Source organism: Typha angustifolia, chromosome 13 (genome assembly GCF_048772165.1).
Source record: "Typha angustifolia cultivar Huaian chromosome 13, ASM4877216v1, whole genome shotgun sequence".
In the NCBI taxonomy this organism is placed as follows: Eukaryota; Viridiplantae; Streptophyta; class Magnoliopsida; order Poales; family Typhaceae; genus Typha; species Typha angustifolia.
Genome location: NC_133251.1, coordinates 1069486 through 1084892, shown reverse-complemented (window position 1 = coordinate 1084892; position 15407 = coordinate 1069486). Strand labels below are relative to the sequence as shown.

The window sequence follows — 15407 nt, the reverse complement described above, 5'->3', positions numbered from 1 at the left end:
GCCCTACAGGAAGGCGACGCATGACAATCATCATATTGTATTAAAGCTCCAAAATCGAACCTAGAAAAGGCCTTAATTGTCCAAACCGACAGGCTTATTAGATATGTTGACCACAATCTTCACTCAGTCAACATAGGGACAGATACATATTAAAAAGTGGCAAACTAAGGGGCTTAAACAGGTAAATTATTCTCTGATTAAATTACAACATGCCCTATTTTTCTTTGTGAGCAGGTGGACATATCTTTCTCTGCAAGGGACTAACTACTATAAGCTATAATAGGGCAACCATTATGGGAAACAAGAGTAGTTGGACACAAGAACAACAACGAGGCTGCAATTGGTTTCCGAAGAAGTTTGGAAAGTAGCTAATCTAAAGCACCTATAAATGTGAGCTCCGTACGTTTGGTACGAAATTAGTATAGATCCTTATGTCACTGCAATTGTAGAAGTTTGTACAATAGTCTTCCTCATGATAGCTTGTAAAATAGTTGGTGGCAGTAAGGAAACAATTGCTATGATATGCAAGTTTAATTATTGACCATTGGTTGATTTACAAATCAGATGGTCTAATCTAGATGTAGATGTATAGATTTGAATATTTGTGTATTGAAACTACTACAAAGAGCATAATAATGGAACATCTTTTTCAATCACCAATTAACTAATTTCTCCACATGTAATACTAGTTCATATCATTTTTCTGCATGTGTATATATGTATATACACATTATATCAAAAGAAGGGAAAGAGTGAAAAAATAAAATTATTTCCATATACAAGAGTTATCATTCCTGAGAACTTTTGTGTTGAATTAGATTCTGTAATAAATATTTTTATCCCCAAAGGGGTACAAGAGATACGTTACGTATCTCCATAGTTATAACAACATCCAGGCCTTTGCTCCCAACCTATATCAACCTATGCAAATCTAAAACCCCAGAAAAATCCATTAAATAGTCCTCTTTATTGTCAAAATGGTCGAATTCGCGTTCGACCATTCACTGTACACTTGATGATCCTTTGCTCAAGCTCTATGCTCAGATGCCTGAATATTTCTCTAAATCTTTTATTGGAAGAAAAAGAAAAGTGAACCAAAGGAGGAAGGGCAGAATTAGTAAGTCACTAGACCCCAAAAATATAGAAGCTTTCAACTCCTTCCACCAATGCTCTCATAGAAGAGGATGTATCCGTGATCCGTGTTACTAGAATATTCCTGTGCAGACCCAAAGAATGTTTGAACATTTGACTCATCCACCATTTCCACGTTCTCATCATCAAACTGCAACCAATGGTTGTGACTCTTGATGAGGCTGACATAGTGACCATGATTGGGCCCGCTCCCGACATGGACCACGACGGCAAAGAGAGAGTACTCGGAGTCAGAATTGTCCATAGTGTTAGTAAGCTTCAGCTCCAAAGGAAACACCACCCGATAAGACAGCTTCTTGTACCGGCCAAGCTGCTCGATGTACTTGAAGCGCTTGAGATGAATAACCAGAATGTTTGGTGGCTTCTTAATTTTCATCCTCTTCTGGGCCTCCTGCAAACTGAACCAAAGAGACCAGATATAATTAAGTTCAACAGCTACTGCTTTGATGATAATAGAGAAGAGACGAGCAAAGTAAACAAGCAACAAAACAAATCCATTTATCTTAACAGAATGAAGCATATTATAGATTAAACTAATTTCCTGCCTCCCTCATATGCTTGGTCATTGACCTACTCTCAACACACAAAAAAAAGGCCACATAAGACAACACAATTGCAGATTCATATTTCCATTAAATATCATTTGGTACTAATATTGGTGATCAAAGGAAAAAAGTTATTATTGCTAGTTAAAACTGCATTCGAATACTTATAATTGGAGCAAGACTTATTCATGGATTCAGGAATGCCAGAGAGAACATTCTAGGATAGCTGATCAGCATAATAACTGTCAAAACATATTTGGCAGCTTGAAATCGATGGAGAGATCGGTACTTCTTTAATGCATGATTCACCTAAGCTTCAAGCAAAAGAAACAATTGAGAATTTTAGGACCCCCCTTGTGCTTCCTGTGTGCATGTTATTTCACTGACAACCACAAATATGAAAAAAAAAATTTCTACAAATATGAAAGTCAGCTGATAGAAAAGGGGTATCAACCAAATATTCAAATATAACTGTCATCTAGAATGTTACTTAAGATGAACCATATCAAGCAAAGAAAACAACAGCCTTCTAGGAGTTGACTAGTAACAGCAGGTTCTTGTAGGACTTGGGGCTAAAACAGATGAAACCAAAAGTTACCTGCAGCATTTGTCACAGAAGAACTTATCCTCGGCATTCAAAGTCTCTGTTGAGCTGAAATTTTTGAGACAGCTAGTAATTGAAGTATTTTGCTCAATGTCAACACTTAGGTCAAAAAATGCTTCATCCCTTGCAGTAACAGTTTCACATCGTAGACACCGTGTCTCATTTGTTAATATACCCTATACGTGAGAAAAGACAATTTTCAATACAAAATGGGAAAAAATAAATATCATTGTTTTTTTAAGACCATTGTTTTTCCAATGAATACAACAAATAAGATGTAAGGTTCCGTTTGGTTTCCAGTTAAAGAAAAATCTATAGTAAATTCTAATTTCTTACTCTTAGAATTGTGTCTCTAATCTAGAATAGGATATTTCGATATTTGGTTGTAAACTAAAATAGTGGTGTAATAATTATCTTTGATATGACATAAAGTTAAGATAAAAGTCCAAATAAGAAGTAAAAATAGACTCCAATACACTTGATTTGACATATAAATTTCAACTAAAATGTTGTCATTTCTTATTGGTATGCACTGCATACTAGTGGCAAACATGGGATAGTTATGTGGTGGGAGAGATGAGACAAGTAGGAAGATTCAACAAAATTGAATGGAAACTTTTGATTTATAGAATGAGATAGGTAGGTGGTCAGAAAAATGAGAGAAATCTTTTGAAATAACTTTAGTCAAATCAAGCAAGGATAAAAGTATAATTGAGTTTATATTCAGAATATTTTTGAATAATGTTTCTAATCTAGAATATGGATAAATTGATATTTAGTTATAAATCTAGAATGGGAAATAGGGAAAAAGATAACCTAAAACTAAATGGGGGCTAAATGAATATGATGTAAAACAAGCTCTAGTGTGGAATTACGTTCAATGACTAGAATCACCTGAAAACTCTTATGTACCCATGTAACGAGGGGCTCTTTCCGGACTCCATTGGCTTCAGGATGGCTAGGACTCTTTGCAACCTTGTGCGACAATGAGGTTTCAGGGGATGCTTTTGCAATGTTAGATTCCTTCTCAAGGATGTCAACTAGCTCATTCAGCAAGAAGTTCAAAAATTCATGAGCATCCTACAGTTATAAAGGGGAACAGCTCAGATTTACCAAACAACTTGAATTGTAAACCATAGGAAAGGAGGTAGTGTAACAAGCCATCAAACAACAGTATGTAAAAGCAGGCTTGTCATAGTGGACTACATATGTCCAGTATGTTCTCAAATCTCAAAAGAATCAGAACAAACAATTCAAACCTAAATTTGAAGGTGTGGATGTATGTCAGATATGTAAAAAGAGAATTCACAATGCCCAATTCTTATTCACTTGGGTACAAGTCATGGCCTTATGGGTGTCAAGTGCAGGACATGCCCAAGTATAAGATCCTTCCAGACCCCAAACATTTCCACCATTGGCTGCTTAAAAGGTGTCATACATATTCACTATTTGGGCAATTGCAGTGGTCCAAGTGTAATGCACTTCTTATGTTCATAGAGATCTCTACGTGGCCTACCATTTTAGATAAAATCACATGGTTATTCAGGGAAACAGGCTTCATAACCAGGGAGACAGGCCACTAGTATATTCAGCAAAACAATTAATAATGTAATGCCCTCATTAGAATGCATCTTTTGAACTCTTTCAGTCTAAAGAGTTCACATTTAAATGGACCTTGGCAACCACCTAAAACGTGGGATGACATAGAATACAGAGATTGAGTAGACAACCTTATTGGTCAACAAGCATTGGATGGAAATTGAATTATTAAGCCTCTAGGCAAAACAGTTATGTCCTAAAATGTGCTTCTCTGAAGGAAAACAACAATAATACTAATATAAAAACAGAATAAATTGGATTACTTGGTGCATGTAGCTACGGAAAAGTTCATTTTGTTTCTTCACTCTTTGCACAAAACGCTTCGGAGCAATAACACCGGTTTTCTTTTTCTGGGAGCTGATCTGCAAAGACAAGCACAAGATTAACTATTACTGTGATGCCACATTCCTGGAACATCCACAAGTGCATTTTCCAATTAGCAATTAAAATACCAACTCTAATAGAGAAAAACATCAATTCTGGGAAGCTGACTAAAAAAATTAACCATATGTGAGTCAAACTTCCAAAAGATATTCTTACCTAGTGGCTAGTAACGAAGAACAAAAAAATCATATATGAATTTCAAACCATACTTATGTTTGCAACCCGTATAAGTACTAAAAGGATCAGAAAGATGACAGCAATTACAACCAAGGTTCCAAATTTCACGATTAGGATCGGCCGACTCCTGAAAAAAAAAAACGATATATATTTGAACATATTTGTTGTTTTGGCTGCTAGTGTCAGATTTCGATATCGAACAATTTTCTAACTAGTAAAAAAAATTCATTATTTTCAAATACAAAAGTTATTTGAAAAAACTTCTTGAAATATAAAAAAGATAAATTGCTTAGATATTAAGTTCTAAAATTAAAAGAAAAAACTCTCACTCTCTATCTTTATCTCTCTCTCACTATTTCTCTCTCACCCACATAGCCTCTCTGAGAGGAATCTAGAAAAATAAAAAATCTCTCGTTCCCTTCCACTCTCTCGTTCACTCATCTCTTACTCCCTCTCTCTCACTTTCTGTCACTCTGTCTCTCATTCTCACTCTCGTCCTCTCCCTTTCGCTCTCTCTATCTTGCTAAATAGAAAGGAAGAGCAAAAAGGAGATAGAGAGAGAAGTAGGGAGGCCGCTAGGGAGAGAAAGAGGTATGGGAGGTTGCTGAAGAAAGAGATGAGGTGAGAAGGTCGCCAAAGAAGAAACGGAGAAAACCAAAAGCGAGAAAAAGGACTTACCCGAGGTCGTCAGAGGCAAAATTCATCGGAGAAGGTCGCCGGACTTCTATTTTGATGGATCGGTGTCGAAGAACTTTGCCAGGGTCTTTGGAGAGATGAGATGAGTTTCATGTTGCATTGTTCTTGTCGAAATGGGTTCAATCTGGACTGAGTATTGACTAATTTGGTCGGTACCCTAATGAAACCAGTCCATAGGCTGGTTTTTGGGTGGAATCGGGATCAACTATGAAAGATCCAGATTAGAATCGACCAAAACTAGGAACTTTGATCACAACAAATAAGCAATTTATCACTCACACTTGATTCACACTTCATATACCACGCATAGCTTTGTTTTTGCAGCAACAGATGTAACAACTATATATATAGGAGTGTCATTGTCAGCTTCTAAGCTAAACAATAGGACATCCATATGGTGTAGAGTTTCAATTATCTCATGGTGTTCATGTTTGAATCTGTCAGGCTAAAAAAAGCCAGCTCAAGCTCAGCTCCATCTATGACCTTAAAAACATGTACTTGCTGGACATGCTTCAGCATGGTCCAAACAAGCAGAAATACAACTCTTACACTGCAGAAGCAATGCCCTTCTCTGCAGATCATTTATCGGTTGATTGGGAATGAAAGATAGGGAAAGTCCTTTCTATTGTGACAACTTCAGAAAAGCACATGAAGGAGTGAAGTGCTCGGTAGTTGTTATGATCACAACAGATGAACTGACAGCCATAAGCGATCTATATAAAGGAATTGAACGAAGTTGATCCAAAGCACAGAAGGTACTAATGTGCAACAATATCTCAGTTTACCTTGTCTTATAAGAGAAGCAACTACTATCCATATTTTATCAACTAGTGTCATGTTCTTTGGAATATTCTGTTCAAATTTTACAGCTGTAAAATGTTCCCAAACAAAGAAAAAGCACTTATTTTCAGCTACACATCTGACTAATTTAGAAAATTTAGAATAAGGAATAAGAAAAACTAACAGTACAATACATAAAATGTTGCATTGACCATTTCATTTTCTCACTTTATTCAGTACCTACAACTTTGATACAGGTCCACAATGATAGGTTTGGTTTGGGACTGCAAAAAATAGTATCCTCCTCAGGCATTTAACTTGCTTGGGTCTTGTTCTACTTTCAAGGAGACAAAGAGAAGCAATTAGGATCATAAGACTCAAATGATAAGTTCTATTGAATGTGATTGGACTCCGTCCCCTTCAGAGATAAAATAGTGCGGAAGCATGTTGCAGATGAGACAATTAACATAGAAAATCAAGGCTCACAGAAAATTGCAAAATTCATTGTTTTCTTTGCTACTGCTTAAGAAAAGGAAAAGCTTTCAATGGAAGTGGAGGAGCAAACAAAAGAACTGATAATTACCTGTGTGAATAGATCAGCCAAGCATGTTAGAAGGTTCTCATCTGGATCGGCCATGTTTTTGTTATTTACGTAGTACTCAAGTAGTTGCTCCCGGAATGGGATACAAAAATAAAGTGCCTGCTCAAAAATGTGATCTTGACATAAGATAAAATTTGAAGTTAAACAGCACATGATTGAAATTACACAGCATAAAAGTCTTCCATAACTTTCTAATTCAATTACCCATGTCACACACATTTCAAGGGCTTGTCTTGTCCGACAGCAAAGAATGTTGAAAGAAATAATATGGGTAACTAATCTTCATCAGATGGAAGACAATACTAATTATAGATATTACATTACTTTCTGAAATTTATTTTTAAAAGTTAAGTTAGGTGGTTACCAATTACCCATATTAGCTCATAAACTAAGAAAACAACCATATTCCATTCTAGTCAATCCTCCGAAATTATGGAGGTCCCTTCAATAGGTTACCTCTGACCAAAGGAGTGAAAACGAAAACATTAGAGTGAGAATCAACTTCAATAAGAAACAACTACAAAAATAATAATAATAATAATAATAATAACAAAAAATGCTTCAGTATACTTTCATGATCTTCAAATTAAAATCTATACGCGAAAAAACTAGAAGGACGGGTACAGAGCAGGATCAGAGGAAATAAGATCAGCTCATTGTTTCTATAAGATGTTGATCTAGACCGGTTGGGTTCCTTATCACCATGATGGCAAATTTACAATGTAATGATGAACATTGTATCAGATCCATTTCTGCATCATCATTTTAAGGGGTGCATACATGCATAACAAGCTGGTAGATCAATTACTGATTAAGAAATCTCACTTCCATTCTCAGCATCATCACCTGCCCTAGTCAATGGATGCTAATCTATTAAATCAAACTGTACAATCATCCAAAAAAGCAAATCAGGAAAGTATCAAACATTCCTCCGAGACAATGCCAAATTCATAAAAAATTGATAGGTAGATATAGGATCACGGATCGACTGGTTAAGTACCTGCAAGACGCTGTTGCAGTAGCACGTATTCCCGAAGTTTTCGAGGCCAAAGTATCGCTCGCCTTCGGGGAACTGGTCGCCGAGAGCCTTCTCGAGCTTCGAACCCGCGGCTCCCATGACCATCCAACTCCGCCTTAGCGCCTCCACCGCGAACCCTCCAAGCACTCCCCCCCTCCTCCTCTTCCGACGAATCGAGACCCTAATCCTAACACTAGATCTTGATCTTTCTATGGTTTCAAGTTCTAGCGTTCCGATCTCACTATTCTCCTTGGAGAAGGAGGAGGAGGAGGAGAAGAGATCGAGACAGGAGTGGACGACGACGATAGAAAGCGAGAGACGCAGTCAAGTTCTAGGAAGAAGACTATTGCGTGCAGAAGTGAACGGTTAGGATTGCGCGGGAGAGAGATCGACGGTCTTCGATGAATCGCACGGTTGCACAGTGTCATAAATCAGAGAAGCGAGCGCGACTTGCGTGTGCGGGCCAGCACAGCGACTGGTTTAATCCAGCGTACTTAAGACCAAAGGGATGTCCGAATTCTATTGTCTAATAAAGTCGCAGATAAATGGATAAATGAATCAGATAAATATGAGTTATCAGCCAATTATCCAAACCCTTTACTTGTAAGACTCTTAACACTATCTTTAGAGGGCACTTATATGATATGATAGAAAAAATCTTTTCCTTTTTCCAACTTTATCCAGGTAATGAATGTATAATCTTATCCTACCCTCCTCTAATGTCTCAGAATATGCAAAAGAACAGTTCAATCCTTCTGTCCACCTATTGATGATAACATATCAAGCTAGAATAAAATACAAACAGTATTAAACCTTTTTAATATGCCTATGCAAAACTGGTGGATAATTAATTAACATAAAAGTTTAAGCTATCAGAATAATAAACTAATCTTGTATATTATGCTTAACATGCACACCCTTTTGCATGAGGGTGTAAGAGTGCTAACTACCTATATTGGTAGACTCATCAAGGAGTGATATCATAAATTTGGATTAAGAAACTGTAATATTTCAATAATAAGATAGATAGATTAAACTGAAATGACTTTTTTGGAATGCTTAAGGAATGTTTCACAGTAGTTGCAGTGAAGTTGACTAATAAAGATTGCATCTTGGCAACCCTAGACAAAAAGGTCTTCAATGATCTGCAAAAGTTCCTAGAAAAAATACTACACTTTTCTTTCATTGCTAGATGCATTCCTCCCAAAATATAATGAAATTGAAATCTCAATTGCGCGGTGCAGTGCACAGAGCTGCTTGGAACCTTTTGTTGATAATAGATGAAATCTTAGAAACATTTCCCCTGAAACTGTTGATCATTACATGAAAGAGGATGAAATACTTTTTTAGGTGATTCAGAATCCAGAACAATGAAGGCTAGAAGACCTTTTACCATTGTGTATTGCTCTACAGATTTCCTGCTCTGAGTGCCACTTACAGGACATTATATAGGTACTCAGTATGGTATTTGATTGACTAATCAATTACACACAAATCTCCATGTGTTCCAATACAAGCTAACGAATCTTGATATCCTTCAGATAAGCCATTATTGGGGCTTTTCTGGTTACTTGCTTCTTGACTTAAAGAAAGGTACTAAAACATCTGCAAAGTAAAGGACAGCTCTCTCCCTCTCTAGGAACTATCTAATTGCTGCAGTTAGCATTCTTTGCTATGTTCATCATCATATATAGGAGGCACACCAAAAACCCAATCGAGCACATTTAAGTACTTTGACCTGAACACCTCTCTTTCCTGTGCATAACAGTGCATGATGATGGCAGTTGCAATGCTAAATACAGCTACATCTGCTCGTTTAAGTTTTGCCGCTGGAGGACATAAGCCTGCATCAGACATACACATGAAGAAGCTCTCAATGGCTCTGGAGAGGCAATATAGAGATATCTCAACTCTCCTACTCTTCTTCTCAATTAGCAATGCCAATCCTGTTGGAAACTGTCATTAAACAACCACTTAGTATCCCAAAAAGAAAAGGGGTTTACCTACCCCTCATGTACTGTAGTTTTCAGGAGTCACTTACAGTCCCAATTGCAATAATTGGAATGTTACACCACTTGAAAGCTCTGAAAAGTAGGCAGGTCCAAGCCCTGCAAAGGAAACCAGGAAATTTCTAATTTTCCTGTACAGATGAAAGAATCGAAAGAAATAGCATATTTTTAAACATTAATTATTATTGTTCCAACATCCAAAATTGTAGGACAGAAAAATGAAATATACTGTGCTTATCCTATTAAATAGTTGCACCAGTACAATGAATACTAAGAGACCTCATTTCTATTTGCAAATGAAACTTTTGGGAAGTTCATGTCAAATAAGCACCAAAGACAATATGCAAAGGGAAACCTGTAGAAACCACAATCTTATATGTCAAACTTCATATCGATTGTGATAAATTTAAGGGGCATCTGTCACATAAAATTCCGACTAATGATGGTATTGGGCTGGCTGACAGTCACAAAGAGACACCCTTAAATCCAATTTATTTATGACAGACTCAAAAAGGTGCTCTTCTATTATGATTTGTTAAGGGTATGCCATCCTTGGGCACAACTTGCAGTAGGAAAATGATAGTCTCAACATTTAAAGGAACCCTCAAAGTCCTCATAACAAAGTAGCTTATCTATACAGTCTTACACTTGATTAAAGGAGTATTATAGGTCAATATGTGAAAGATAATCTTATGGATCAAATCTTCCGTCGTGCATGACCTGTTAGGAAGTACGAAAGGGTGAACTTAATCTTTGCTAAATAAGTTGTAGCTATCAGTTTTCAACCTCTGAGGCAGCCACAAGAAATTACTCAAGATGCCTTAGTATTTTGTTATCATTTATATAATGATCAGCATGTCAACATATATCATTCACAATGGTCAGATAAATTTTCATTGAAGTAGTAAATACACATTCAGGAGATATAGAGGAAGCAAAATAAAAAAAATGTAACTCACCAGGCAGAGGCACAATACATTGAGAGAAATAAGCTAGATCTTGCAGTACCAAGAAGACTTTTCCCCAGAATTGTGTAAGGTCTGCGAACGAAATAATTGCTCATTAGTAGCTATCAACTAGATTTTGGGTGGCATTTCTAGCAGTTCAATATATTTATCAACTACATCGGTGCTTGGTTTTGATAATAGATTAAAAAATGATAGTCATATTACATAGCTGAGCAAAAGGCTGTTTGTTGCTTATTGTCCAGGAAAATACAATATGAGATAAAGAGGAATAAAAAGAAACTACAGACTCTCATGAGATTCACAGTAATATCTGAATGCCTCAATAAATCAACCAACAGTCAGAGGGATTCTGATTATCAACCAATCACAAAAGCTAAAGTTGAAAAATAAAAATATTTCATTGAAGACATAATAGTAAAAAAGAGTAATTCATCAATTTGCTCCATGTAATGTGGTCATATAAGCAGGAAAAAAATACAAAATTGCATAATGATTGTCTAAAATGCCCCTTAAACAGCTACCATTTAAATATTAACCTGAGAAAAAGCATAGTTCAGAAAATTAGTTGCAAGGTTCCTTGTAGAAAAATGCAGCAAGAGAGCAAAAGAGTAACTTTTGTACCTTTTCAAGAGGCCCTTACGGTGAACTATTAGTGCAGGAACCAAGTAAACTGGAACATAAACAGGCAATGCTCTTCCATATGCTTGAAAAAGGAAATAAATAAAATGTCCAATACATGTTTGATTGCCATGAACAATCTGCATGAAAAGTTATGGGGTTCAACAGTCAGTTATTAAAGAGTCAATTGCATTACTAGACAACCTTTCGGGATCCCAAACAGCTCTATATATGAGTTCAGCCGCAATTGTGCGGATAAACTACTTATACCAGCCATATAGCAAAGCAACCAAGCATGGAAATATGAAATTCTCTTTCTTGTCTCTTTGCATTTCTTTCTCAGGCACTTATGTGGCCCTCTTCCTTCTCATCATTCATATGCAAAAGATAAGAGCAAACAAAGATGAAGAATCCTTACCGAGCATGGAATTTTCATATTAGGATCTAGCTTTAGATCAACTCCCATAGACTTGTAATATTTCTCAATCCCCTCTAAATTAGTGAAAGAACGATTAGAGCAAATTTCTTTGACACCTTGAAGAACGACAACATCTTTCCCACCGTGCTTATTTAAAAAAGATTTATATGATGATGGCAGACTGTCTTGTTTTAGAATGTAAGCTGATCTGCAAAAGAATTTGATGTGATAGTTATAACATGTAGATCACTATAAACATCATTCCCAACCATACTTAGGGCAGTATCTCAAGAAAAACTGTGGTCAAACAGAGTGTTTTTATTGGATAAGGAAATACAACTATAAGGTATGAGCGAACTGTTCAATTAGACATATAATGATTTCATTAACAGATATTATAACACTGCACTTTCTGCAGCTTTGCTCTAAAATCTTAAAAATGTATGCTTCAGAGGAAAGAGAAAGGGATTAACATAACAGCAATATTAAATTGATCCAAGTTGTTGATGGTAGCTCTAATTACTTAAAAAGCAGTCAAGAATAAGCCTCAATAATAACAGAGTAATTGAGCATTCTCAGTTGGGACTCTACTGTGATTTTGATTTTTGAGTGCCTCTTCAACTCACTCACATGTAAGGATTGGACGGGTAAGTGGGAAAAGGGTCAGGGTTTGTTACATAATTAAGTAGGAACAAGGATTTAGGATTATACCAGATGATAATTGTGATTTAACAAAGAGATATGGTTTCTAATGCCTGCCTTCCAAAATTTGAACTTATCAGCGTTAATTATAAGGGTGCATATGCAAGAAGGATTACGTCAAAAAACCACGTGAGCATAAAAAAATATGTATAGCCAACAAATGAAATCTGCTATCTGGTATTTGCTTTCAACTAAGTTCAATTGCGTGAATATGTGCATATTTTCTTGAGTTCATTATAAGTAAATGACTATTACCATGATAATGTTCATGTAATCACATCTACCCCTCTTTCATTGTAGTGGAACTGCCCTGCTTTACCAGGAACACTTTTGCAGGAAAATTAATTTTGGAATGAATGTCAACCTAAAATTACCACGAAATAAATAAAATGGGATATGGAGAAAGAAACGTACAATATCTGTGAAGAGGAGAGACACATAAGAAATATATCACCATATGACCAAGTCAAAGGTTTGCAAATGTTTCCAAATCTCTTGCTTTTTATCCCACAGCGAGATGCCAATACAGCAGCTCGCATGAGAATGTAAAGGGCCAAGCTGGTGTGCTGTGTATCCGATCCAGTCAAGAGCATTGATGGACCAGCAATTGCCCCCGCTAATAGTGCCCTCCATCCTGCTGTTCTGCAGCAAAGGGAGCAGGAAATCTATTAGTGGTTAAAAAATCACTAGTAGAAAATCCACTAACATATGAATTTCTCCCAAGTAATCAACTTCTTCACATTTCCTACAAACTAGAGTTTCTAGATGAAGATTGGCGCAGAAGGTTCACCAGTTGATAGGATTTCATTGTCTATGGACTGAAACCAAAAAAAAAAAGAATAAGGAGAGAGAAAGGGATAGATGATCGCTTTTACGTGATCAAGCCTCCAAAAATGGCCTGAAGCAAATCTAAAATCTCATTGACAGTTCTGTCATAAGGCATCTTCTAAGGAAATATTCTGTAACTTCCTAAGATTATACTTACTAATTCCTCAAATTCCCAAAACTAAACACAACAAACAAACAAATTAGTAAATTATGAAACTTTCCACCTCATATGCATAAAAAAGAATCAAATTCAAACCTTTTAAGGCCCCATAGAGCAGCAATGCCCTCATCAACAGAAACAAAAGTCCCCGCGAACGTTCCCAAGAACATCCCATATCGCAAAGTCTCCTTCAGCGCCATCACCACCGCCTCCTCATTCGTTAAAGCTCCCAGCTTTCTAAACATCCAACGAAAGGAAACCGAATTCTTCATCGAGGAAACAAGAACAATGAACTCTACCAAAAACCTTAATGATTAAGTAATGAAAAGAAAAACCTCGCGGAAAGACCCAAAGATCTGCGTTTCCTCAACCGGGTAAGGATTGAGAAGATGGCGAGGCCACCCTTGAGACCGGCGCCGATGGCGAAGCCCTTCGCGGCCGCCTCGACGCAGCGCCGGAGCCATCTCCACTCTTCTTCGGATCTCAGATAGAGATCTAAGGTAGAAGTAGACGAAGAAGGACGCGGCGCCGGGTGATCTGCTTTCCGCCGATCACCGCAGCACGGTTCGCCGGATTCCGGCTTAGAGTATCCATTGACGATGCCGTTACGCATCGATGTGGCATCCACGCCGGCGGTGCCTTCGCCGTTGGCGTGCGGCATGAGAACAAAAAAACGAAGGCAGAAGCGAGAGAAGCGATTAAGTTCGACCAATAAAATAATTTCTTCTCTTGGATCTATTTGAATATTGAACAGCCCTGCGTTATTTCATAAAAACAAAAGGATGTTTTTGTAAATATACTTCTAAAGCGAAACGAATTCTAGAAATCTCGTAAAAATCGACTTGATGTTACAACAATTAATAACATTTTGACCCTCAACTATTGTAAGAAAAACAATAATTGAATACATAGTACCTCCCTTGTCCTAATTATATTACTTTATTACTCGGCTACTTTCTTTGGAAACTCTGTTAAAAAATAAATATTAAACCCTTAATTTCCCTTCCTTTTCTCTATTATAAATTATTTTTAGAGAAGATCAATTTAGAATTAAATAGTAGAGAAATTATTATAGAGATGATTGGAAGAGAATATAAAAAGATATGGAAGTAAGGAGCTTTTTTATTTATTTATATAGTTAAATTTTTAAGATGATTTATACCAGAATTCTTAATAAAATATTAATGGAGGGATTAATACGTGAGTTCACTTTGTTCTAAAAGAGGTGAATTAACTCAGATTATAATTTAAAAGAATCATTCATTAGTTTATTATTTTCAACTAATTGAGTTTATTTCGTTGGCATTATTTATAAGGTCTATTATTTCCATACTACTTGGATTTTATATTTGAATCGCTGTTTAAGTACAAAGGGCGGCAAAGTTGGTTGGAATTGTTGGATTTCCTTTGGAGAGATGCAACACTAATCAAGTCGGAGGTAGATAGCATTAAAAACTTAATTAAATTAGTTCTCCATCGGTCACCTAATTGTACGACACGACCGTCTTTGGCTTTGACCTCACTTATTAATGAAGCAGAAAATGTTTAATTTTTCAAAGGGAGTTGCGGATTAATGAGTTGATATCAATGGGTAGGTAGGTTTGTTGTAATTGTATCGAGGATGCTGTAATTTATAAACCATTATATATATATATATATAATAAAAAATTTAATATATATATAGTAATTTAACATTCACTATTTTTAGGTATATATGAATATATATATTTAGATCTATCAAATAAAAAAGTTTATATTTTTTAGGCCTTGTCTGTTTGAGGCTAACTTGGAACTTAGATTAGTTAATTTTATTTTTTAGTTTCAACTTTTAAAAAAATAAACTTAATTAGATATTTTAAAAAAATATTTAGTTAGTAAAGCAAATTCTTAAATTCAAAGCAATCGAGGATTAAGTGTTGTTTAGATATGCGTGCATATTCTAATATATGGACATTTATATGAGTTAGTTGGGGTGGGCGGTGACGATACCATGAAAGAAGGAACAACACGTCAGTCCTACACATTCCGAATTAGAAGACTACAACTGTCCGTGTTGCTCCTCCTAGATCCAGTACAATTCCTGTCAGCTGTCACAACATCCTTAAAATGTGCCAATATTCATAAGAGTTTAGTCCACACTAGCCCTGT

At 36.2% G+C, this 15407-nt stretch overlaps 2 protein-coding genes across 3 annotated transcripts; both read right to left on the bottom strand.

The window, feature by feature from the left end:
- Positions 1-773: 773 nt before the first annotated feature.
- LOC140774873 (ubiquitin carboxyl-terminal hydrolase 4-like) lies at positions 774-7875 on the bottom strand. Its single transcript, XM_073118035.1, has 6 exons — positions 7539-7875; positions 6521-6637; positions 4164-4262; positions 3196-3381; positions 2296-2477; positions 774-1550 (listed from the first exon to the last, which is right to left on the bottom strand). Exons 1-6 carry the CDS (start codon positions 7659-7661, stop codon positions 1151-1153), a joined length of 1107 nt encoding a protein of 368 aa, XP_072974136.1. The 5' UTR covers positions 7662-7875; the 3' UTR covers positions 774-1150.
- A 1000-nt stretch (positions 7876-8875) lies between these two features.
- Positions 8876-13975, bottom strand: LOC140774293 (uncharacterized). 2 transcript variants are annotated; one of them, XM_073117221.1, is made up of 8 exons: positions 13595-13975; positions 13356-13496; positions 12686-12913; positions 11570-11777; positions 11155-11291; positions 10525-10605; positions 9598-9664; positions 8876-9512 (listed from the first exon to the last, which is right to left on the bottom strand). In XM_073117221.1, exons 1-8 carry the CDS (start codon positions 13918-13920, stop codon positions 9216-9218), a joined length of 1485 nt encoding a protein of 494 aa, XP_072973322.1. In that variant the 5' UTR covers positions 13921-13975; the 3' UTR covers positions 8876-9215. The 2 variants fall into 2 exon arrangements, with proteins under 2 accessions (XP_072973322.1, XP_072973324.1); XM_073117223.1 differs by having other exon boundaries at positions 12686-12908; positions 13595-13736.
- Positions 13976-15407: the final 1432 nt, after the last annotated feature.

What these genes read in the sequence shown, in the direction of transcription:
- LOC140774293 (XM_073117221.1), bottom strand. Translation starts at nt 13,920, where the DNA reads ATGCCGCACGCCAACGGCGAAGGCACCGCCGGCGTGGATGCCACATCG. An exon ending in CTCTCCTCTTCACAGATATT is followed by an intron (nt 11,778 to 12,685) that starts GTACGTTTCTTT and finishes ATTCTTTTGCAG; the next exon opens with ATCAGCTTACATTCTAAAAC. An exon ending in CGTAAGGGCCTCTTGAAAAG is followed by an intron (nt 10,606 to 11,154) that starts GTACAAAAGTTA and finishes TTTCGTTCGCAG; the next exon opens with ACCTTACACAATTCTGGGGA.
- LOC140774873 (XM_073118035.1), bottom strand. Translation starts at nt 7,661, where the DNA reads ATGGTCATGGGAGCCGCGGGTTCGAAGCTCGAGAAGGCTCTCGGCGAC. An exon ending in ACTGCAACAGCGTCTTGCAG is followed by an intron (nt 6,638 to 7,538) that starts GTACTTAACCAG and finishes ATTTTTGAGCAG; the next exon opens with GCACTTTATTTTTGTATCCC. An exon ending in TGGCTGATCTATTCACACAG is followed by an intron (nt 4,263 to 6,520) that starts GTAATTATCAGT and finishes TTGTCTTTGCAG; the next exon opens with ATCAGCTCCCAGAAAAAGAA.